This window comes from Phycodurus eques, chromosome 5 (genome assembly GCF_024500275.1).
Source record: "Phycodurus eques isolate BA_2022a chromosome 5, UOR_Pequ_1.1, whole genome shotgun sequence".
Taxonomy (NCBI): domain Eukaryota; kingdom Metazoa; phylum Chordata; class Actinopteri; order Syngnathiformes; family Syngnathidae; genus Phycodurus; species Phycodurus eques.
This window is the reverse complement of record NC_084529.1, coordinates 32,388,671-32,410,914: the sequence shown is the minus strand read 5'-3', so window position 1 is coordinate 32,410,914 and position 22,244 is coordinate 32,388,671. Positions and strand designations below refer to the sequence as shown.

Below are 22,244 nucleotides of genomic sequence, written 5' to 3'. Positions count from 1 at the left end.
GTTTGTGCGTTTTTTGGGGTGTCAGCGCGGGCGTGGGTCGCACGGGAACCTTCGTGGCGCTGGACCGCCTCCTGCAGCAGTCGGACACGTGCGACACGCTGGACGTTTATGGATGCGTTTGGCAACTACGCTTGCACCGCTCACACATGCTGCAGACTGAGGTTTGTGTGCGTTCAGGTCTTAAATTCTTGTTATGTATTTGCGCTCAAAATGTGATGAGTCGTGGAAAACATCTCACTTGTGTTTTGCCAAGTTGTTGTCGCGTGTGCGTTTGTCCAGCGTCAATACGCGTTCGTGCATCAGTGCATCAGCGACGTGCTGCGAGCCAGGAACACGACGGTGTTCGAAAACGTCAGCTTGAGCCAGGTCAGTCTTCGTCGTCTTTTCCTTTTCCTCCTTCTTTTTCTTCTTCCTCTTCCCCTTCTTCCCCTCCTTCTTTTTCTTTTCCTTTTCCTTCCTCTTCTCCTTCTTCTTTTCATATAGATGTAGGTTTCTGTGTTTTGGAGTGGGGTTTCAATGTGTTTTTGGTTCTGGATCGCATGTTTTTTTTGTCCATCCATCCATTTTGCGTACCACTTATCCTTCCTGTTTCATATTGTTTTATGTGTTCTGGGTGAGCGTCTTGTGTTGTTTTGTGTTTTTGTCTTGTTTTGCACGTGTTGTATTGTTTTTGTATTGTATTGTGTGTGTTTGCTTAATGGTGTTGTTTTGTATTTTGTGTCAATTTGAACAACACTACTTTCTGAGTGTGTCTGTGTGTGTGTGTGTGCGTGTGCTTCTGTGCATGTCTGTGTGCATGCTTGTGTGTGTGTTTGTGTGAGGGATGATCATTGTTGTGTTGTGTCCTCAGAAGCTGTGTGTGCGACCTTAACATCATAAGACAATTCTGCCCAGATGACGTCATTAAAATGATCTGTGTGAAGAGCTTGTGTATACATATGACGTCATCCAAACGGTGACGTATGAAGATTGTTTGTGTTTTTTTTATGTTGTGGCTTATGATTTTGCACATTTCTGTTAAAAGTTGTACAGTATAGTGATTTGCAGTGCATGCGGGACTTAGCAGATATTCTTTATTTCATTGTTATTATTGTCGATGTATTTTTTTCTTGAACATGAGGAACAAAATGTGTTTTGTTTCATTCTTTTTCGTTAATTTTGTGTTAAGCACATAAACACGCTGTTAATGGGTGTATAGTCGAGCGTGCCTTTTTAAATTATTAATATTATTGAAATGCATACTAAATGTGCTAAAAACAACAACAAGACGTCTTTGTTTGCTGATGAGAGGAAGTCTGAACTGTGGCTAGCACAGATATGTGTTTGGTAGCTATGAGACGCGCATTTTTGAGCTCCATGCCGACTGTGACGCTAAGCTAGGGTGGCACATTCATTGTGTGTGTATGGCAAGAAAACCAAAAGACCAATGATGCCGGTATGTTGTGCTGCATGCGGTTGCGTAAAACGGCGTACAATTGCGACAAGGGTACAGGGATTCCCTTTCACATGAAAAAAATATATTTAAATGTTTTTCTTTTTTTTTTTTTTTGCTTTTAAAATTTGTTTTTCATTGATAGCATTTTAGCACTTTGGCGTTGACAAAACAGTTACCCTCATGAAAATAGATAAGCAAGTTAAAACTTAATTTCAGTGTCCATCCATTGCCTTCTATAGGAAGGTCGACCTCTCCAACATGGCCGTTTTATAAGCAGCCCGGCTACGTCGGTGGCGTATCTACCATAATGTCTATGGTGGCTCGCGTCGATGCTCGGTAGTCGCTTAAACAAAAAAAAAGAAGAAAACCCACGCAGGCACGGGGAGAAAATGCAAACTCCACACAGGTGAGGCCGGGATTTGAACCCTGGTCCCCAGAACTGTGAGGCAGATGTGCTAACCAGTCGTCCAACAACCCCCCCCCCAAAAAAAAAGTATTTAAAAAAAAAAATATATATATATATATATAAATATATAAATAAAATTAGCTTCATTTAATGTTTTTTGTTGTTGTTGTTGTTTAAAAAAAAATAAAAAATAGCCCTGGCTTCTCGTTTTTATTATTTGATGTATTAATGACTTTATACTGTCTTACTGTATTTTTGTCTTTTCTGATTTCTTGTCATTTGAATATTCTCAATAAAAATTGTTGAAAAAAAAGATAAAGAAAAAAAAGAAGTTGGTAGTAGCTGGTTGGGTAGGGACTTCCTAGTTCGAGATTGGCTGGCTCGAGGTTGGCTGGCTCGCGGTTGGCTGGGTCGTGATCGGCTGGCCCATGATTGGCTAGCCTTTGGTTGGCTGTGTTGTGATTGGCTGTCTGTGGTCGTCTCCTGGTTCGTGTGAAGTTTTTGTGGGCAACTTTGAGGCTAGCAAAGTTGCTTTTTCTTTTTCTTTTTTTTTTTAAATTTATTTTTGTACGTCGCCGTTGGACGGCAGCTTGCGGATGCTTCGACGACTCTCGATGGCTTCCAGCCGCTTTTCGTTGCCACTTGTGCGCCAACGCGAGCGTTAGACGCCTTTGGGATTGTTTATTTTTTTGTTTTTTTTGGCGGAGGAGGAGGAGGAAAGAGGAAAGAAAAGATGGACGCGGCGGCGGCGGCGGAGGAGCTCGTGTAGCAGTGGGGCTAATTATGCTAATGCTAAGCTAAGTGTTGCAAATGCTAATGCTTAGCGTCCGTCGGAGCTGCTCGGCCGCCGGACGCCCCGTTTGGACTTCCTCGCGTCGGCTTCAAGTTTGTGTTGTGCGGTGAGTTTGTCCTGCTTTCTTTTTGCGACTTTTCTCCTTTTTCTTCCGGTTGTGTGCTCGTCTAATTAATGTTAGCCTAGCCTATTAGCTTAGTCGTGCAAAGCAAGAAAGTAAGTTGTAGGTGGCATCACAGGAGAACTCGGCAAACAACTGTTTTCACTTAAAATTCTCTTCCTCCTTCCTTCAATAAACCTCTCCTCTCCTCATGTTGGACTAGTCAACTTTTGATTAATTTATGGCTTCCATAAACGCCTTCTATAAACTACATGTGTACGTTTGATTCATCTTAAGGTAAACCTTCGTTGTCAGTGCTAACATGTTTTCATTGCGTATTTTGTTTACGCAATAAAACAATCCTTACTTTTTTGGGGGGGTGTCGTTGGACATGTGCTTTTTAAAGCACAGATTAATTTTTGCAATACATTATAGTCAGCATGTTCAACCTTGTGTGTCAAACATTTTAGGATTTCATATGTCCTAAATTATGACTCCTAATATTTATTTATTCATTCATTCATCTTTTGTATTGCTTCTCCTCACTCGAGTCGCGGGCGATCTGGAGCCTATCCCAGCTTTCTTTGGGTGGACTCCTAATATGTCATTCTTAAATCCATTGTGATACATATGTTTGTCGTAGACTTTACACCGATTTTATCGGGATGATCGGTATCGGCCGATATTTAGCATTTTATGCCGATTGGCTTCAATGTCATTCGCCGATCGATCAGCTCCGCAAAAGACATTTACTCGGCATCGCCGCGCGCACAGTATATTTGAATCCAAAATCTAGTTTATTTTGAGCCTTGTCACGTGTCTTTGACATTCTATTGGAAATATCTCACAGCCAATAAAGTTATTTAAAAAAACAAAAAACGTTGGCGGTGTGGAACAGACAACACGTAATGCCTGGATCAAACTACAAGACAAATTTGCTCTTTCACGATTGCACTGTCAGACTACTGAAATAAAATCTTGTATTCCTCATCCCGTTTTTTACGATCATTGGGCTTTATCTTGTCAACTCAAATGCGACCGGATACACTTGTTACCGTGGCGACGACAAGAGTGGAGCGAGACGACTGTATTATAAGGACAAAATGGGGGAAAACGTTTGTTGGTGGTCCCCGGTGCTCAGGAAAGCAGAGGACGTTCGTTTAGGGCTTGCTTGAGGTATGTTCACGTACTTTTAATAAGATACGGCTCGCAAACAGGCAACAAAAACGTTATGTAGCCTAGCAAGCTAGCGGTAGCATGAACGGTTGGACGTAAACATGCCGCCGTTCTGTCGAATCGTGCTTTAAAGTTTCGGTGTGGGTGAAGTAATTTTATTAAAAATAAAGTAATTTAATTACAGTCAGTTAGCGCACATTATTTGTGTCATGTTGTAATGTTGGTTTGACCTGACTGATTAGAATCCACGATCTGACTAGAGCAGTGATTTCCAACCTTTATGGAGCCAAGGAACATATTTTACAATTTAAAAATCTCACAAAAAGTGGATACATTAATTACTCTATTTACTTCCTGCCATCTAATAGAAGACCATTCATTTGTTCCGTCTGTAACTATGCCTCACTGGCATAAATAGAGGAACAAAGATAAATTTATTGTAAATATAACCTTTTGAGCAATTAAGTACACAAGTATATACAGTAAATGAACAGGTCATTTAAATAGACACATTCCTCCATCTTGTGATCGGATCGGTTATCGTTTTTTTTAAACTTTGTGATCGGCCCCAAAAATCCTGATTGTGTAAAGCCTAGTTTGGAGTAGAACAAATCAATGTACATATTGAATGTATTATTATTCATCATTGTCATAATATATCAGTCTCAATAACATTATATTTGCCACATTACTGTCGTGTAATTCATTTGTAATTTTCACACATTGTTTTTTGTTGTTTGGATTCGATTCAAAGTTATTTCAATTCTACCTCAATGCTGCTCTTTATGTTGTCAATGTTTCTATGTTAACAATATAAGTGCATGTGTGAATATAGCGGCTGTGAAAGTACATCGTATCTATGTTTTAGAATTCTATTTATTCATCAATATTAGTTCTTGAGGTGTACCTCAAGAACTAATATTGATCCCCCACCTGTGGCCAGGCCATCACTAGCAATAACAACAAAAAGATAATTTTTACGTTGTTGTGGTGTTTTTAATCCGCAGCTGATCTTCACCTTAATCACCATCATCATCGTTGCTGTGACGAAGGCTGGTGTGCAGATGATCGCGCCGCTAACCATGGAGGAAGACCTTAGGTACGAGAATGATGTCCTCTTCGGCACGATGATGTCATCATGCACGTTTGCTGTCGTCACGATGTTTCCTGCGCGTGTGTGTTTGCATGCAGACGAGCCGCGCAGGTGCAGTAAGGCATCATGGGTAGTAGCTGTTCAAGCTGTCCAGACAAACAGTTGACTGCGGATACTCATCAAAGTAAATTCAAGGTGGGTTCATTTGCGTACAAGCAGCGTTTTCCACAAGTGGCAGGAAGTGACACAAGTAAGTCCCGAGTCTTAACCATATACTTTCAAACAAGTTCCGAGTCACTGGGGCAAAACTCAAGCGAGTTAAATGGAGTTCCCACCAAATTTCAAGTAAGTCAAGTCATACGAGCTTGCTCATTTGCAACATTAGCAAAGTGGCAAGATTTTTCCCCAAAATGTTGTGCACTTACAATGGCCACGTCAGCCTGAGTGCAACAAGAACTTAAAATTCGCGCAAAAAAATGTTTTTGTGTGATTTCGCCTTTAGAAAATATAGACAAAAAACACCCTCAAGTTATGGGGTAAAACTGGAACCATCTCTCAACAAATGTTCTCTACCTTTGGTTTGGTCTGTGACTCGGAGAAGCCCTTCTCCCATTGGTTGCCAAGTTTCAGTTCCAAATATCCACCAATAAGCTGGTGTGACGCGCGTGACTCCCTTTTTTAAACCGAGCGACGTACGATGATGTCATCGACAAGCGTGATCGTGATCGTGACCGCTCGAGCGTACCGAGCGACTAGTAAGTCAAGCGAACCGGCAAAGCCCGGATCCGGTGTCGTCTCTGGGAAGTTCGGCCGAGCGATTTTCCGGTCGTCAAATTGCGAGTGCGGTCGAGTGGACCGTTTTGTATGTAATACAGAGCGAGCTTCTGTGCGTGTGTGTGCGTGGTCCCGACGGGCAGGTGATCAATGTGGACGACGATGGGAACGAGCTGGGCGCCGGCGTGATGGAGCTGACGGACGGCGAGCTTGTCCTGCACACGCATCGCCGCGACGACGTCCGCTGGCCGTACCTGTGCCTGCGTCGCTACGGTTACGACTCCAACCTCTTCTCCTTCGAGAGCGGACGCCGCTGTCAGACCGGGCAAGGTGAGCGACCCTGCTCGCGTGCTCTTCGCCGTCGTCCTCCTTGCACCTGGCGCTTCACAATGCTATAGGCGTGTGTGTGTGTGTGTGTGTGTGTGTGTGTGTGTGTGTGTGTGTGATTGTGTGTGTGTAACAGTGGTGGATGGTCAATAGAGTGCGCTAGGTCACCGCCCCACCGCTGCTGAGTCACAATGAAAAGGACAAAAGTGAAAGAATAGAAATAGTACAAATTATGTGGATATCTTTTTTTTATAGATGAATAGGATAAATGGTATAAAGTTCATGATGAGTAAAACTTAGGGGTCTCCTGATCTGATCTTTGACATCGCAAAGCGGTCGGACGTCTGCGAGAAAATGAGTATCGGATCGGACTGGATCTCAAATCTCCAATTTCACCGCTCTTATACAAGCAGTCCATTCCATGCGTCGCTCCAGCACTTCTATCCAGCAGCGCCCACGTGCTCACAATAACAGCATGCTAAGGTGCTAGCATAGTAGCAAGCAGTCAGAGTGAATGTTGCTCGCTTAGTCGTTTATTGACAGTCCAGTTGAAGTTCGCTGTAGAACTAAACTCACACAACAAAACAATTAAAACCTACTTAATTTTCAAATACATCACAGCTTGGTTTCTTTTTTTTTAATTTTTGTTCACAAAAATGACTAGCTCAAAGCTAACACACAATGTGTCAAAAAACCCTTGACGAGCTAATGAAAATTAGCATCGAAATCGGGTTACTTATATCCCTCAAAATAATGAATATTGGTACGAACACATACAAACAGGCAATATAACAATACACTCTGGCATATATGCGTCAAACTATGTGAAAAAACTAGTTATTGTAACTATTCGATCGTGACTTCTACTTTCTTTGTCATTGTGTGCACCACACTGCCCCTCAGAGGCCAAGATGTGCACAGCAGGAACAGCGCTTGGTAATAAAACTTCAATTCGTGTATTTCCACACGTGGTGAAAGAAAATGCTGTTCCCACCATATACTGACAGTAAAAAAAATTAAAAAAAAAGAGCGAATTGAACTTGAATTGTTATTTTGCACTTTGAAAGTATCGTATTTATTGAGGTTATTTTTCATGGTTCTCTAATTTAGATTTTGTGTAAGCTAATCAAATGTAGATTATGCTTATGTTTAAGTTAGGCAGTGGTTATGTTGCAATTTAAATACATTTTTCTTGGTTTTATGGAAGTTGTTTTTCAGGATTTATCTAATATTTTTCATTCATTCGTTTTCCATACCGCTTATCCTCACGCGGGTCTCGGGCGTGCTGACGCCTATCATAGCTATCTTCGGGCGAGAGGCGGGGTACACCCTGAACTGGTCGCCAGCCAATTGCCGGGCACATATAGACAAACCACCATTCACATTCACACCTACAGACAATTTAGAGTCTTCAATTAACCTACCACGCATGTTTTGGGGATGTGGGAGGAAATGGCAGCACGCTTGGGGTTTGCCAAAAGGCACCTTAAGGATTCTCAGATCTGCAGAAACAATATTCTCTGGTCTGATGAAACCAAAATATAACCTTTTGGCCTGGTTTGCAAGCATCATATCTGGAGAAGAAGAGGCACAGCTCATCATCTGGTTAACACCATCCCAAATAGGAAGCATGCTGGTGGCGGCATCAGGCTGCGGGGCTGCTTTCTGCTGCTAGTCCGCGTAGAGGTTAAGATGACAGTTGCCAAATAGAGAGAAATTATTCGATAACTTGCTCTGGAACTCAGACTACGGTGTCAATTCACCTTCCGACACGACAATGACCCAAAGCACATAGCCAAGATAACAAAAGAGTGGCTCCAGGAGCAGCCTGGGAATGTCCTCAAGTGGCCCAGCCAGAGCATGGACTTAAACCCAATCGAAGCTAAAAATGGCTGTCCACCGACGCTGCCTGTCCAACCTGACTGACCTTGAGAGGATCTGCAGAGAAGAAGGGGAGAAAATGCCCCAAAACAGGTGTGCCAAGTTCGTAGAGACATACCCAACAAAATATTAAGCCAAGGGTGTGAATACTTATGGACCTATTATGTTTCAATTTTTACATTTTCAACACATTTGCACAACTGTCTGAAAATATGCTTTTACCATGTCATTATGGGATATTTTAATGTACGTTTTCTTTTTTTTTATACATATATATATATATATATATATATATAAAGAAAACTATACTAAAATCAGCTTTAGAATCAGTCTGGAACAGCAAAAGTTAAGGGTTGTGAATACTTTCTGATGGCACTGTACACGATTCCCTTGGTGTGGGCATATAGCACACAGGAGGTGCAATTATTCCCTCTCATTGCACATTGTGCAGAAAAAGTACTACTGTTACTACTACTACATCTCGGGCTGTTCACGAATTGGTGGTGACTCGAATTGAGATTCGATTGGGCATGGAAAAGTGATCATTGGAGCTTTTTCAGACGAGTCACGAAGAATCGAAGGATAAAGTATTAGTTACTTTATTCTGACAACAGCTCCAACTGCTCCCACGCTGCATCTACTTGCGAAAAAATATTTCACGATGTTTAGCCTTTCTTTATGGCCGACGCAAAGCTAATTAAGCGGTCTCTCGTCACAGTTTTACAGCGGAGACGAGTCGCACGCGGGGGCATGTGACACAACGCGCTTACGATATGTGAGAAGTACAACACGGACATAAAGGTATTCAGTTGAAAGAGCGGGAAAACAGCGGGAAGATGCCGAATTGAGAAGAGAAAGTGTGGAAGCATTTCATCGTGAGCGCATTTGACAGCTCTCAAACATTTGAAACGGAGTTAAGACCCGCTATACTAAACTGCAGACTGCTTGTGCAACACTTGACAACAAGTACTAGGGGTCAATGCCATTCAATATCGATTCAGCAAATCCTCTGAGTCGATTCACCGACTGGCCAGTGGGGAGTGCGTCACACGTAAGCGGCATCGTGTTGGCAGAAGCCGCACTCGACCCAGCGACAACAATGGCGAGCGACTAAGTGAGCGTCGCGGCAGCCAAAAGCGAGCAGCTTCATTTCGGATGCCCCCGTAAATCCAGAACACGGGAAACGCACACAAGACATAAACTGAAAACGCGTTCCAATTGGCCGTCCCCAAGCTGTAGGTGGAGTTAAGACGACCGTTGAAGTTGGCAGGTCGGGTGGCGCTTCCGTGTGACGGGCGACTGGGCCCTATGTGCGGAACTACTATCACTTTTCATCACTTCTCAATATCATTTCTAACTGGTGGGAATCGGTGTCGAAGGTTGTGTAGACGGCGAGAGCCCTCCACGGAAGCCAGCGCTTGGGAGCAATAAATGAACCGCCAAAGTACCGGCAATTGTCACAGTGCCGCAAATATGATGCTTCAAAACACTGCCAATAATAATAGTACCCCTAACCCTAAAATATTGTTTCAAGTAAACAGAGCTGTTGTCATGTTTACTTTTGTACGCCATATGCACAAATAAGTTATTGTGCACATATTTATGACAAATTCCAAGAGAAAATAGACATTTGATTACATGGACTTTACCTTTTCAGTTTATACATAACCGTCATGTCTTTTACTACTACTAAATTTGTATTTTCAGATGTTATTGCATAAGAAATGTGATGTGACATGCATATTTATACATGGCATCAAAGATAAATATTTCAAAATTGTCAAAATATACTCTTATTCATGTATTTCCACTTCTTACTGACTCTATATCGGAGCATTTAAATCAGGTTCCGAGGCAGATCCGCTTTCCCGCCTGCGGTACTTCATCTCTTGAAATGGACTCTTGTGGCATTGTTATGAACGTTGTACAGCAGCAGACCATGTGATAAATGTTGCACACTCGACATCCAGTACAGGCCGGTCGTCCTGGAAGAGGGATCCTCCCAGGCTCCATCTGCGGTCCCTTCTCAAAGTTTCTTTTTTCCCCAAATGGGGTTTTGAGTCCCCTCCTTGAGCTGTCACCTTATCGTGGTGGAGGGGTTTGTGTGTCCCAATGATCCTAGGAGCTAAGATGTCTGGGGCTTTATCCCCCTGGCAGGGTCACCCATGGCAAACAGGTCCGAGGTGAGGGACCAGACAAAGCACAGCTCCAAAAACCTCTATGAAGATGAAAGATTGAGCAAGACGTTTTCCTTTGCCCGGACGCGGGTCACCGGGGCCCCCCTCTGGAGTCAGACTAGGAGGTGGGGCTCAAAGGCGAGCGCCTGGTGGCCGGGCCTGCATCCTCCTTCCCGTGGGCTCATCACCTGTGGGAGGGGCCATAGGGGTCGGGCGCAGTGTGAGCTGGGCGGTGGCCGAAGGCAGGGGCCTTGGCGATCCAATCCCCGGCTACAGAAGCTGGCTCTAGGGACGTGGAATGTCACCTCTCTGGCAGGGAAGGAGCCTGAGCTGGTGTGCGAGGTCGAGAAGTTCCGACTATATCTAGTCGGACTCGCCTCCACGGACAGCTTGGGCTCTGGTACCCAGTAAGTCGGACTCGTTTCCGGTGAGGGTTGGACTCCAAGGCTGCCCTTTGTCACCGATTCTGTTCATAACTTTTATGCACAGAATTTCTAGGCGCAGCCGAGGCGTAGAGGGGGTCCGGTTTGGTGGACTCAGTATTCCATCGCTGCTTTTTGCAGAGGATGTGTTTCTGTTGGCTTCATCAAGCCGTGATCTCCAACTGTCATGGAGCGGTTCGCAGCCGAGTGTGAAGCGGCCGGGATGAGAATCGGCACCTCCAAATCTGAGACCGTGGTCCTCAGTCGGAAAATGGTGGCGTGCCCTCTCCAGTTCGCGGATGAGTTCCTGCCCCACGTGGAGGAGTTCTAGTATCTGGGGGTCTTGTTCAAGAGTGAGGGAAGAATGGAACGGGAGATCGACAGGCGGGTCGGTGCGGCGTCTGCAGTGATGCGGACTTTGTATCGGTCCGTTGTGGTAAAGAAGGAGCTAAACCGAAAGGCGGAGCGCTCGATTTACCGGTTGATCTACGTTCCTACCTTCACCTATGGTCACGAGCTGCGGGTCGTGACCGAAAGAACGAGATCCCGGATTCGAGTGGCCGAAATGAGTTTCCTCCGCATGGTGTCCGGGCTCTCCCTTAGAGATAGAGGGTGAGAAGCTCGGTCATCCGGGAGGATCTCAGAGTAGAGCCGCTGCTCCTCCACATCGAGAGGAGCCAGATGAGGTGGCTGGGGCATCTGATTCGGATGCCTCCCCGGTGAGGTGTTTCGGGCACATCCCACCGGGAGGAGACCCCGGGGATGACCCGGGACACGCCGGAGAGACTACGTCTTTTGGCTGGCCTGGGAACGCCTCGGGATACCCCCGGAAGAGCTGGAGGAAGTGGCTGGGGAGAGGAAAGTCTGGGCGTCCCTGCTAAAGCTACTGTCCCCGTGACCCGACCTCGGATAAGCGCTAGAAAAGGGATGGATGGATGGCTTTTGAATTTTTCCTTGCCAGTTTGGGGGGGATGTCGTCAATCATTGGCAAGTGGTGGCCTGTGAAGCCCTGTGAGACTCTTTTTGGATTAAGGGCCAAACAGCAACCCCGTTGTCCTTGGAAGCGCAGGTACCCGCCCCCCTGGGCTCGTTTATTTCATCTCATTCGGACAATCGCTCGCCTTCGGGCTCGTTTCGGCCGACTGCCAGGCGTCCATGTTTTTTTGTGCTGAAACACGCGATTGGCTGTTAAGCCGGCAACAAAAGCGCTCTCGCTCGTCAAAAAATCCTTTGAAACGCCTAAAAAGTATTTTTGTTATTGTAAGTCACTGTAACAGGAATTTGTCTCCAACTACCGGAGACAAATTCCTTGTGTGTTTTTTGGACATACTTGGCAAATAAAGAGGATTCTGATGATCAAGGTTATTATAATCAACAAAAATGAAAGATAAAATAAATAAAACTAACATTGAAAAAAAATTTCTGTAAAGGAAATAAAATAAAACGAGTGATTTAAAAAAAAAAAGAAAAGAAAAACATTTTACCTTTGTAAAACTAACTAGAATTATAGTGAAAATGTCCTTCATTTTTGTCTTCAATTCATTTCATACAAAAGTTTCAGCATTAATTTAAAATGTATTGATTTCAGATAAACACAGATACGGAACGGATACGGAAGGAAAGTCGAACAGTCCTTTGGGAATTGTAGTTCATTTACTCCGTGTCGCCGAGAAGCGACGTCGTCGGGCAGCCAGACCGAGCGCAAGTTATACATCCGAGCTGTTTTTGTTGCTAAGGGCAACGGCGAAGACGGCTACCGACGAGCTTGCGCCTTCACTGAACTTGCGCGTTGACATTTTCACAGCACGACTTCAGCAACAGCAGGAAAACTTCAAAAGCTTTGTCACCACAACAACAAAAGATACGAGTTAAAAGCAAGCTTACTTTCCAGCTGTCTATCTAATAGTCACAAATCTAAAAAGTCCAACTTGAAAAGTTTGCAAGGTAAGGAAAACATGCAAATCACATAATTTAAAAAAGGTCATACTACAGCATGTGTCTCATGAATAGTTTTAGTGTACGTTGTGATGCATCTAATCTAACTTTACAAGGTTAGATTACAAGGTCAGTCTGCGGTCTGTTAGACACTACCTGCATTTGAGTGATGGATGGTTGGTCATCTGTTAGTAAGTGAATGCTTTATTTTGGATTTTTTTTAATGGTATTTTTTAAGTGGTTATCACACAGTAATTATTGTGATCTTTTTTTCTCACACTTGACAAATACCTTGAATAATAAAAAAATAAAACTAATACTGAACTAATAAAACTAAACTAAAACAAAGCATTTTTGAAAAAATAAAAACTGCTAAAGCTACCAAATGTGCTCTAAAAACTAATTAAAACTAACTGAATTTGAAAAAGAAGTCAAAACAAAATAAAAACTAACTGTAATGGAAAATCCGAAACTGTTATAACCATGGACATTATACACCATTTGGACATTAACACTCTGCTTCAATAAACTGGAAAAAAGCATAATTATTCAATAAATATGTACATTAAATAATAAAATAAAATATATTTTTCCCAAAGTAAGTTTAAAAACAAACATTCTAAAAAAATGTAATTTCATGCAAATGTACTTAAAAAAAAAAAGAGACCCCAAAAATGTCTTCTAAATCTGACACGTCACAGCAAAGTTAACAAGCTGGACAATAAATGAATGGATTAAAAAATCGCAAAGTGTGTGAGATCAAGCAATTTATGGCCTCGGCCACGCAAACGTTTGCTCGCTTTCACTCATATCGCTCGCAGAGCGGTGGCCGGAACAAAAGAAAAAAAAAAAAAAAATTGTCTGCTCTCCATCCTCTCCTTGTTAGCCCGATCACGATACGTCGCAGGTGCAGAGAGGAGAACAGACACGCGCCGTACTCAATAAATCAACATTTTCACAGCAATCAAGTCAAATTGAATCATTTCCGTCACAGAAGCACGGACTGTTTGAATGTGTGTACCGTAATTTCTCGTCTATAATGCCATATTTTCAAAAAATTGTCAAAAGTCAATAGTGCGCATTATGCATATGTATAGGGCCAAATGGAAAAAAACTTTTACATTTTATAAATTTATGCCGCCATCTAGAGGTTATGAAAAAGCTGCACACATTCATTCTAGTATGCCACCGCCACCTAGAGGTTATGAAAACGGTGAAGCCTACACTTTCATTCCAATACTATGGGTACATACGACTGCATATATGTACAGTGTACTCATATAAGTTTACATACACAGGCAGAATTTGTGAAATATATATATATTTTTTAATATGACTGATGACTGAACAACAACCATCATTAATTTATGGTTATGTTTTGTTTAATGGAAATGCTTTTCTGAAATGCTTGACAGTTTAATTTGAATCCCATTAAAATAAAATGTGTTTCGCCTGGTCCTTCATGTTTCCTTGAAAGAATTGTACCCATCTTACAAATTCTGCCTGGGTAATCAAACATATGAGCACAGTTGTGTTTTCTCATTTACTAAATAAAAGGGCTGTGAATTTCTAAATAAGAGCAAGTAAATAATAAGAGTATTGCCTGCTTAAATAAAGTGCTTAACTTCAGAATAATTATTTGAAGGTTTTTTTTTTACAACTTCGTTTTGATCATATGGGTAGAAGCAAAATCATGCATTGTAAAAATGCATTATACATGGGTAGAAGGGTTTTCCAGAATTTTGAGGTCAACTGTGGGGGTGCGTACTATACATGGGTGCGCATCATATACGAGAAATTGCGGTACTTTCTTTGCATTTGTGTTGTTGGGACATGTAGAAAAGTGTGTGTGAGGAGCTTGTCGATGTGGACATGAAAATGAACCAATCAAAATAGATTTGGGATCATAATCAGGGGTCAACACTAACCTTTGCACTCATATCTCTGGTGCGACCAACTTTTTCAATTAAAAAAGTTACCACTTCATTTTGAGCATTACCACAACCGTATCATTTATGATTATTCACTCTATTTTGCTAATTATTTACCAGCAGAACAAACCAATTTACCTATTTAAAAGCGTAGTCCCAAACAGAACCTGGATTAATCATTACTACTGTAGTTATTGCACTTTATTTTCATAATTGTTTGTTTTCCTATACAATCCTCTTTAAAGGAGTCTGGGCTGTTTAACTTTGCACCCCCTCCCCCCACATGCACACAAACACACACGCCCATGTCATTTTGAGACGCTCATACGTGATGTCACTCAGGGAAACAACTTTTCGTTTTATTCCCGTGACAAATGTAGCAGCATTGATAATGCTGTGTGTAAAAAGAATAGCTGTGGGTGACTTGCAGAAGGAGGAGTTTACCACTTTACGGGACTTCACGAGGTAGGTGGGGGCTAGCTAGCTTGCTCACCAGCAGTCCAGATGACTTGAAGGCTCACACTTGTCATTCAAAATGAATAAGTTGCGGGCCAGCGTCAGGATGGGTGCGTGGTGGTCACTGGCCGGACAACGGCGTACATTGTAGCACGCATATGTGGTGCGCATGTACGTGACGGTGCTGTTGATAATAGTGCATCCCTAACTGAAAGAATCAATTACTGTATATTGCAGCAGGCAGCCGATGGGATCATAACGATTGAGATGGCGCCACTGCGCGCCTCTCGCTCTCATGCAGGAGGAGGAGATTGCAGTGGGGGGAAAAAACAAAACATGCACGCGCGCAAATCCGACAGAGGAAATTTTTCATCGCACAAGCTGGAGAAAAGGTTGCATACGCAACCAATGGTCGCAGTCTCAAGCGCTGATAATGATTGTGTGTGCGTGTGTGTGTGTGTGTGAGACACAGGCATCTTTGCGTTCAAGTGCGTGCGTGCTGAGGAAATCTTCAACATGCTGCAGGAAGTCATGCACAGTCACAGCATCAGTGTTGTGGAGGAAGCTGTGCTGGATTCCAGCCACCAGGGGGCGCCACTCTCCCCTGCAGGTACACACACAAGAACGCAGGCACACTTCTTTTGGAACGTTTGCTAATAATTTGGTGTTTGTGTTTCAGCCCTGGGCTACTCGGTGCCCACGGTGCCGAACGGCGTGTCGCGGATCCCGTCAGTGGGCGAGGTCCCCTCCCACCCGTCCAGCCGCCACCCGTCCGTGGCCAGCACCCGCCTGCCGTCGGTGGGCGAGGAGTCCACGCACCCCCTGCTGGTGGCTGACGAAAGCGTAAGTGCGCCGCCCCCGCGCAGCCCCAGAGTCTCTGCGGCGGCTGACGAGCGCTGCGACTGCTTCCAGGCGCACACGTACGTGAACACGGCGCGTCTGCTGGATGAGGCGCCGCCTGGCAGTCCGACGCCGGAGAGCCCCGCCTCCCCGGTGGCCCGCCGCCCGCCCACTCCTCCGCAGGCGTCCGACGCCTTAGAGCCGCGGGTGCTGCTGGAGCCGCAAGGCGTGCGCTTCGTGCTGGGCCCCACCCCAGTTCAGCGGCGGCTGCGGGAGGCGGGAGAGACGCGAGAGAGCGACATCCACGCTGACGGCGAGCCGGGCACCCCGCGCTCTGACAGCCCGGCGGTCAACCCGCCCCCGGCGCACCGCTGCCACCGCCCGCCGCCGTTGACCCCCGACCCGCAGAATGTCAACAACTCTGCGCAGCGGCGCACCGCGTTGCTGGACTACGAGAACCTGCCCGCGCTGCCGCCCGTGTGGGAAGCCCGCAAGTCAAGCTGGGAGGACGAGGAGGGTGGCGGCGGCCTTAAGACGCTTAACGGCTTCAACTACCCTCACGGTCCACCGTCGGCCGCCCTGGAGCCCTCGCACAACTACGTCAACACGGAGAACGTGACAGCTCCCCTCAGCGTCCACCGGCCCGACACGGCGCGCCGCCGCCCCGACGGACCCACCGTCTTCAACTTTGACTTCCGCCGGCCGCCGGGTGTCGGCGAGCAGCCTAAGATGCTCAACTACATCGAGGTGGAGATGGACAACCGGGGCACCTCCGACGGCAGTGACCCCCATACGCCCCGCACCCCCTCCTCGCCCCCGCCGCCCGGCACCCCCACGCGTCGCACCGAGCTCTACGCCCTCATCGACATCGAGCGCACGGCCGCCATGTCCAACCTGCAGAAGGCGCGGCCGCGGGACGACGGGACCTCGCGCAAGACACGCCACAACAGCACCGAGCTGCCCACCAAAAGCGCCGCGTGACGACGACGCTGTCCCAGAAACTTTGACTTTGTTGTCCTTCTTCTTCTATGGTACAAATCAGTATTACTGAAGCAAGCATTCCATTGAGCTCTTTTCATGCTGCTGTAACTTCCAGGTACACAACTTTTTTTGATTCCGCCACAATAAAAGTATCTTGTTTGTATTTGATGTTCTTCACTTCCTGAGGAAAACTAAGGGTGTAGTCACACCTGCCACATTCACGGCTTCAAATGAACCAGTGTCCTTTTGTACAGGCGTAAATCCTTGTGCGGAGCAAACAAGCGCTCTGAGACCACCTTAGAAGGTTGTGATCACAGTACACTTCCAAATGGACTCGGTGCCGTTGGTTTGCATTGGGAATAGTAACTGGCCTCGATCCGACGCAAGTCAATATTCCGTAGCTTATAAACGCTAGTGAATGTTGTACGTCATGCCCGATCTGCCCTCTTCTGCTTAGCAGTGCGATCCTTGCATGTTGGGGCTCCTTGGGTTTTTAGCACGCATTTGCCGGTGGCGTTCCAAAATGAGAAATAGAACGTCGTGAAAGTTGAATGAGTTGCTCGTTGTTCTGTCAGGCTGTGTGTGTATAATGTTCACTGGACATGCTGAATGTCAGGTCACTCCGTCCTTTATTATTGCTCCCCCAAATCCCGGATAGAGGACCTAAAACTTCGCTCGACGCTCCAGATTCTTCTGTAGCTTTTTTATTTTTTTTATTTTAAACCTGCCCTGTTCAGCTGCATGGCCTTGCAGAATGGTAGATCTGTATGCCTTTGTGCTGGAACAGTTTTGCTGTGAAACGGAAGTTTGAAATATTCCCTCTGCTTATTTATTTATTTATTTTTTAATTATTCTGTTCATTGAATATGCAGCCAGACAGAAAATCTTTTCAGGGGACAGACAGACGGATAGAGTGGACAAGGGGACTAGGGGTGAGAACCGCAGCAGAACTGTCGAACACCGTCTAGATCGTTGATCACTAGTAACATTACAACAGTCAGTTGTAGATTTTTTGGGGGAGGGGGACGACGACATGCAATAACTTACCAAGAGAACCAGATAAGAGAGGACAGAAAAGGGCAGGCCAGGATGTGGGAAAATGAGCAAGGCAGTGCTGTCGAGTGGTGCGGTGGGATTCTTTTTTTTAGTGTCCAAACACCTGTAAGAACCTTTTGAGTTATGTTCATATAACCTGTGTTGTTATAAGTGATTCCAATAATTAGTAAGTAATTAAAGTTATAGAGTTTCTATCGAACTTATTAGTGAATGATCACCATATCACATGCATCTTAAGTCAACTGGTGTATGGAGTAGCTGAAAACTGCAGAAACGTGCTTACGCCAGCCATGAAGTTGGCGTGAGGCACCGCACATTTCACTCTTGATACATCTGAACTTTGCTGTGAAAAAGAACGTACGCCGCGTTTTTGTGCGTACGCACCTTTTGTACATGAGGCCTCAGGTGTCTCGCTAGTGGAGCGCCTATCGACTTAGCGACCTGCCTTCACAAATTTCACATGAAAACAAAATTGCAGATACTGCAATAGGCAAACAACCTAACAATCAAATTTTATTTCTCAACATCTGCCATTAAAAAAAAAAAAAAAACATATTTACATTTGAAACTTTTCCGGGACAAACTTAACGATTGGCGAGTCGGATCTTGGTGGCCTGCGCCACCATCTTGTGATAGGCGGCCAGTTTGTCACCCAGTTTGTCGTAAAGCTGAAACGACAGCAAAACGGCGTACCGTCAACAGGAAGTGCTGACACGGGAACAGGAAGTGGCGGAGGAGGACTCACGGCTTGGTTGGTCTGCGTGTTCTTGAGCGCTGCCATCAGCTGATCGATGGGCGTGTACGGGAGCCACACACTCGGACCACACGCCGACAGAGGCGCCTGACCGCAAAGACAAAATTCTCACGTGATCGTCTGGGAGTCCAAAATAATCTGTCGACGATTCACCAAGTGGGTTAGGGGTAATGCTGGGGGTACGTGGGCTCCCTCTAGTGGTAGGGTTTATTTTTTAAAATTTATTTTAATTCATTTTTGGGACCGTAACTATTGAATTATTTTTTTAAATCGACTAATCTGGCAATTATTTTCTCCAATTAATCAATGAATTGGATAAAGAATAAGCATTTTTTTAAGTTTTCATCCCTTTATAAAAAAAACAGGACTATTTCAAAGTGACAAACAAACTATTCAGTTCCTGGTTTGGTCCGTAGGATCTGTCAGAAAACGGGCAAAAATGTGGATCATTGTTTTCCAAAGTCAAAGCAGATGTTTGAAAATGTCGTACTTTGATCAAACACAAAGAGAATCTGTCTGCTTTCACGGAAGATGACGCAAATCGGAGCTTTACTGTTGAGAGGCTGAAATTCTGATTTGGACCGTTTGAAGTCGAACAAGGTCTCTAAACGAGTTACGAATTATAGTGTTACAGTGTGTGACGAAGTGAGCGTATGTTATAGTGCTTAATAGTGTGTGTGTGACGGTCGCAACAATGGGAAATGCCGCAGCACACCGCAAGCAAGCTCTCGCTCTCTCAGTCTAATTGGTCCCGGTTACCGGGGACTCGTATTGCCGACGCAACTTTCTCCTAGCGACTGTCACCCGGTGAGTCGAGGCTCGCGTTTGTTAACCGCGAGGTTTGCGCGCTTCCTATTCTCACCTCAGTTACGATTGGATGTCATAAAGAAGGGCTTGAGTTTGACGACAACAAAACTACAGTTTACTGTACCAAAAACACCAAGACCGGTACACGTAGACTATAACACGACGAGCGCCGCACCAGACACGACCGCCGCGTCCGTTAGCCGGATCTAGTCTTCGTATCTGCGGTGACCGCGGCCGACCCGGAAATTCGGGTCCCGTTCTCCCCCTGTGGATTGCGTCACGACGCCAGTAAACATCGGCGGCCAATTCTGGAACTAAAAGACAAACGGCGGCGGGGGGTCCGACTGGAGCCCATTTTCTGTCCGTAAGAGGCGACATCTGTTAAATTGAGCTTTCGCTCGTATCCGACGTCGTCAGCAACTAGTCAACATCGACTCTACTTTCGTCACATTTGGGTCGCCTTGAGTTGTGCAACCCCTCCCTATCTAGCGTGTCTTACCTTGATGCCAAAGTGTTGGTGTCCGCGTCCCAGAAGCGCATCCACGTACTCCATCACCAGCTCGGCCGCGGCGTCCAGCAGGTCAAAGTTCAAATAGAGCCGCAGCAAAGCTGGCGGGTCCACTTCCTGTGCAACACAAGACATGAGGGTGTTTTGCTTTTTCTTTTTAAATCGACACAATACAACAAGTTCATCTGTTAGCACATACGGTGACGTGAAAAAGTATTGGCCCCCTTCTCAAATTCTTATATTTTTGCATAGTTTCCCCACTTTAATGTTGAAGATCATCAAACAAATGTAAATGACAAATATAACCCAAGTAAACTTAAAATGCTGTTTTTAAATGGTTTCATTAATTAACGAACAAAAAACAAAAAAAATAACTACTCAAAGTTACCCGGCCGTGTGTGAAAAGGTAATTGCTCCCCTTGTTAAATCTTGAATTGTGGCTAATCACAATTCTGGGTGAATTTTCACTCATTTCTACCTGTTCGATCAACAAAACACGTAAACAGAATCTGTGCCGACAAAATCAAATCGGACAAAAGACCTAAAAAAGCTGCAACACAATGACACGATGCAGAGAAATAAAGTAATTGACATCTATCAGTCTGGAAATTGTTACAAAAGCCGTTTCTAAAAGCTTTAGGATTCCAGCGAACCATAGGGAGAGCCATTATCCACACATGGAGAAAACATGGAACAGTGGAGAATCTCCCCAGGAGTGGCCGGCCTACAAACATTAGCCCGAGAGAACAGCAATGACTCACTCAGGAGGCCACAAATGAACTCAGGACAACTTGGAAAGAACTGCAGTCCTCCCTTGCCTCAGTTAAGGTCAGAGTTCATGACAGAACAAGCACGAGACTGAAGGGACAAAAATGGCATCCATGGCAGACTTCCAAGGCCAAAACCACCGCTGACCAAAAAGAACATCAAGGTTAATCATACTTTGCAAAAAAAATTAAAATAATAAATAAAAATAAAAAAATAAAAAACACATCTGAACGAGTCCCAAGACGTTTGGGAGAATATTATATGGACTGACGAGATCAAAGTTGAGCTACATTTTGGAAAGTGTGCGTCTCGTTACGTCTGGCGTAAATGTAACACGGCATTTCAGAAAAAGAACATCATAGCAACAGTCAAACATGGTGTTGGTAGTGTGATAGTCTTGGGGTGCTTAATCCTTCAGGACCTGGACAACTTGCTGTGATTGATGGAACCATGAATTCTGCTCTTTAACAGAAAATCCTGAAGGAGAATGTTCAGCCATCAGTTTGTGACCTCAAGCTGACGCGAACTTGGGTTCTGCAGCAGGATAACGATCCAAAACACAAACACAAAGTCAACTTCTGAATGGCCTAGTCAATGCCCGGACTTGAATCCGATTGAAATGACCTTCAAAAGGCCAGTTCATGCAGGAAAAGCCTCCATTTGTGCAAGGAAGAGTACGCCAAAATATCTCCACAGACATGAAAGACCGTCAGTTCTCGAAAACGCTGGATTCCAGTTGTTGCTGCTGAGGATGGCCCAACCAGTTCTTAGGTTTAGGGGCCCAGTACTTTTTACAGTTACCTGGCCCACACAGGGCCAGGTAACTGAATCGTTGCTTTTTTACATGATTTAAAAAGTTCACTTGGGTTGTATTTGTCTGCTAATTGAACACCTTCTACTGCAGATTTGAAAAGGACGCTTTCACACCCCACACCCACAGAACCGCACCACCGACCACAATCACTCCACCGACTTCTGCGTTGACCATCCGCGAACAGAATGCGAGACGCATCTTCCAACAACAAAAGATTAACAAAGCGGCAGGCTCAGACCATGTGTCCCCATCTTGCCTCAAAGTGGACGGACCAGCTCGCTCCAGTCTTCACTCAGATCTTCAATAGATCTCTGGAACTGTGCGAAGTACCATCCTGTTTCAAACGCTACACCATCATTCCTGTCCCCCAGAAACCTGCAATCTCGGGTCTAAATGACTACAGGCCTGTCGCCTTGACATCTGTGGTCACGAAGTCCTTTGAACGTCTCGTGCTGGACCACCTCAAGACCCCCTGCGGTTTGCCTACCGAGCGAACAGGTCTGCGGATGATGCAGTCAACATGGGACTGCACTTCATCTTAGAACACCTCGACAGTGCAGGGCCCCTACGCGAGGATCCTGTTCCTGTTCTTCGGCTCAGCGTTCAACACCATCATCCCTGAACTCCTCTCAACCAAGCTTCTCCAGCTCAGCGTCTCGCCTGCCATCTGCCAGTGGATTTACAGCTTCCTGACGGGCAGGGCACAGCAGGTGAGGCTGGGGGAGGCCACCTCATCCGCACGCAGCATCAGCACTGGGGCGCCCCAAGGTTGTGTCCTCTCACCGCTGCTCTTCTCTCTCCACACGAACG

At 45.2% G+C, this 22,244-nt stretch overlaps 3 protein-coding genes across 6 annotated transcripts in view; 2 read left to right on the top strand and 1 right to left on the bottom strand.

The window, feature by feature from the left end:
- The window catches only part of LOC133402536 (receptor-type tyrosine-protein phosphatase beta-like), a 34,966-nt gene extending 32,645 nt beyond the window's left edge, over nucleotides 1-2,321 (top strand). Inside the window, exons 28-30 of one of the 2 annotated variants that reach the window (XM_061676415.1) lie at nucleotides 26-161; nucleotides 280-366; nucleotides 854-2,321. In XM_061676415.1, the coding sequence (XP_061532399.1) occupies nucleotides 26-161; nucleotides 280-366; nucleotides 854-871 (241 nt within the window). In that variant the 3' untranslated portion in view covers nucleotides 872-2,321. Of the gene's footprint in view, nucleotides 1-25; nucleotides 162-279; nucleotides 367-850 lie in introns of both variants that reach the window. The other variant, XM_061676414.1, reaches the window with a different exon arrangement.
- Nucleotides 2,322-2,404: 83 nt separating this feature from the next.
- On the top strand, nucleotides 2,405-22,237 carry LOC133402538 (fibroblast growth factor receptor substrate 2-like). Of its 3 annotated transcripts, none has more exons than XR_009768531.1 (7): nucleotides 2,405-2,740; nucleotides 4,918-5,009; nucleotides 5,102-5,198; nucleotides 5,921-6,107; nucleotides 15,379-15,516; nucleotides 15,586-16,842; nucleotides 21,525-22,237. XR_009768531.1 is itself a non-coding variant. In XM_061676420.1 (7 exons), the coding sequence occupies exons 3-7, from the start codon at nucleotides 5,130-5,132 to the stop codon at nucleotides 16,725-16,727; spliced, it is 1,467 nt and encodes a 488-aa protein (XP_061532404.1). In that variant the 5' UTR covers nucleotides 2,405-2,740; nucleotides 4,918-5,009; nucleotides 5,102-5,129; the 3' UTR covers nucleotides 16,728-16,890. The 3 variants fall into 3 exon arrangements, 2 of the variants coding, with proteins under 2 accessions (XP_061532404.1, XP_061532403.1); XM_061676420.1 differs by lacking the exon at nucleotides 21,525-22,237 and having other exon boundaries at nucleotides 15,586-15,749; nucleotides 15,819-16,890; XM_061676419.1 differs by lacking the exon at nucleotides 21,525-22,237 and having other exon boundaries at nucleotides 15,586-16,890.
- nup160 (nucleoporin 160) overlaps nucleotides 13,238-22,244 on the bottom strand; it is a 31,491-nt gene continuing 22,484 nt past the window's right edge. The window contains exons 32-35 of the mRNA XM_061676418.1: nucleotides 19,844-19,969; nucleotides 18,529-18,624; nucleotides 18,344-18,451; nucleotides 13,238-15,510 (exon numbers count right to left, since the gene is read on the bottom strand). Of these exons, the coding sequence (XP_061532402.1) occupies nucleotides 18,368-18,451; nucleotides 18,529-18,624; nucleotides 19,844-19,969 (306 nt within the window). The 3' untranslated portion in view covers nucleotides 13,238-15,510; nucleotides 18,344-18,367. The remainder of the gene's footprint in view (nucleotides 15,511-18,343; nucleotides 18,452-18,528; nucleotides 18,625-19,843; nucleotides 19,970-22,244) is intronic.

Excerpts from the sequence above, each read along its gene's own strand:
- LOC133402538 (XM_061676419.1), top strand. The coding sequence starts at position 5,130 with ATGGGTAGTAGCTGTTCAAGCTGTCCAGACAAACAGTTGACTGCGGAT. Across the intron at positions 5,199-5,920 it reads CTCATCAAAGTAAATTCAAG|GTGATCAATGTGGACGACGA; the intron begins GTGGGTTCATTT and ends CCCGACGGGCAG. Across the intron at positions 15,517-15,585 it reads GGCGCCACTCTCCCCTGCAG|CCCTGGGCTACTCGGTGCCC; the intron begins GTACACACACAA and ends TTTGTGTTTCAG.